The sequence below is a fragment of the Stegastes partitus genome, unplaced genomic scaffold (assembly GCF_000690725.1).
Source record: "Stegastes partitus isolate 25-593 unplaced genomic scaffold, Stegastes_partitus-1.0.2 Scaffold1120, whole genome shotgun sequence".
Lineage (NCBI taxonomy): Eukaryota > Metazoa > Chordata > Actinopteri > Pomacentridae > Stegastes > Stegastes partitus.
The window spans coordinates 76,579-77,684 of NW_007578851.1; the positions used below are offsets into that span (position 1 = coordinate 76,579).

The 1,106-nt window shown below is 50.3% G+C and overlaps 1 protein-coding gene across 1 annotated transcript in view; it reads left to right on the plus strand.

Moving 5' to 3' along the window:
* The window catches only part of ddx31 (DEAD (Asp-Glu-Ala-Asp) box polypeptide 31), a 20,651-nt gene that overhangs the window by 13,004 nt on the left and 6,541 nt on the right, over positions 1-1,106 (plus strand). The window contains exons 13-15 of the mRNA XM_008296330.1: positions 476-684; positions 764-916; positions 997-1,056. Coding sequence (XP_008294552.1) covers positions 476-684; positions 764-916; positions 997-1,056 — 422 coding nt within the window. The remainder of the gene's footprint in view (positions 1-475; positions 685-763; positions 917-996; positions 1,057-1,106) is intronic.

A 1,106-nucleotide genomic window follows, 5' to 3' on the forward strand; every position in this document is an offset into this window, starting at 1 on the left:
AGCTTTTATCTCACGGCCGTGACTCCACCGAACAGCTGAGCCGTTCTCAGCCGTCACACTGCAGACTGCTGTATATGTGTACATATATATATATGTATATATGTTTTTTTTCTCCTTTCTGTAGTTATTTTACTTTATGTTTTATGTTCCTGTTGCTCATTCCCGGGGCGACACCAACAACCAGATCCAACTTCCTTGTATGTTGTGTACGCACTTGGCCATCAAACCTGACTCTGATTCTGAAAAAAAATAATGAAAACGGGACATAAAATTAAAGACAGGAGACACAGAAGGACCAGAGCCAGATACAGAACAACAAAACCAAATAGAAAAGGTCCAAAACGAGGCCCATGACAGCGTACAGGAGACAGACACGGCATCAGACTGCTGCTGTTTGTGTTTTACCGTAAAACTCATTCAACTGTGTGAGAAGTTGGGTTCCGGTTCAGTTCTGTAGTGTCTCACTGTGTTTCAGGTGTGACCCGGTTAGCAGATGTGTGTTTAAACGACCCAATCAACATCCACGTGTCTGGCCCCGCCTCCTCTGACCTCACCGCCTCAGCCTCAGACAGCAGCCAATCAGAGAGCTTCGCCGTGCCGGAGGCTCTGCGGCAGTTTGTGGTTCTGGTTCCCAGTAAGGTCCGACTGGTCTGTCTGGCCGCCTTCATCCTGGACAAATGCAAAGTAAGAACAGAACCACGTGACAGCTGATTGGTTGCGTGAGGCGTTGCCATGGTGACCTGACAGTCGGCTGCTGTGTCAGTTTTCTCAGAACAACAAACTGATCGTGTTCGTGTCGAGCTGCGAAGCCGTCGAGTTCCTGCACTCGCTGTTCACCGCCGTCCTCGCCGGGCCCTCGACCAATCACAAGCCCCCGCTCGGCTTCCTGCGTCTCCATGGCAACATGAAACAGGAGGTAACGCCGCCATCTTTATCCCACCGGTCATCGCTCTGCTGCCGCTCACCTGTCTGAGGTGTGTTTGTTTTCTCCACCAGGAGCGATCTGACGTGTTCCAGCAGTTCTCAGTGTCTCAGGGGGGAGTCCTGCTCTGTACGGTCAGTACTGCTCAAAGTACTGCTAAAATACTGCTCAAAGTACTGCTAAA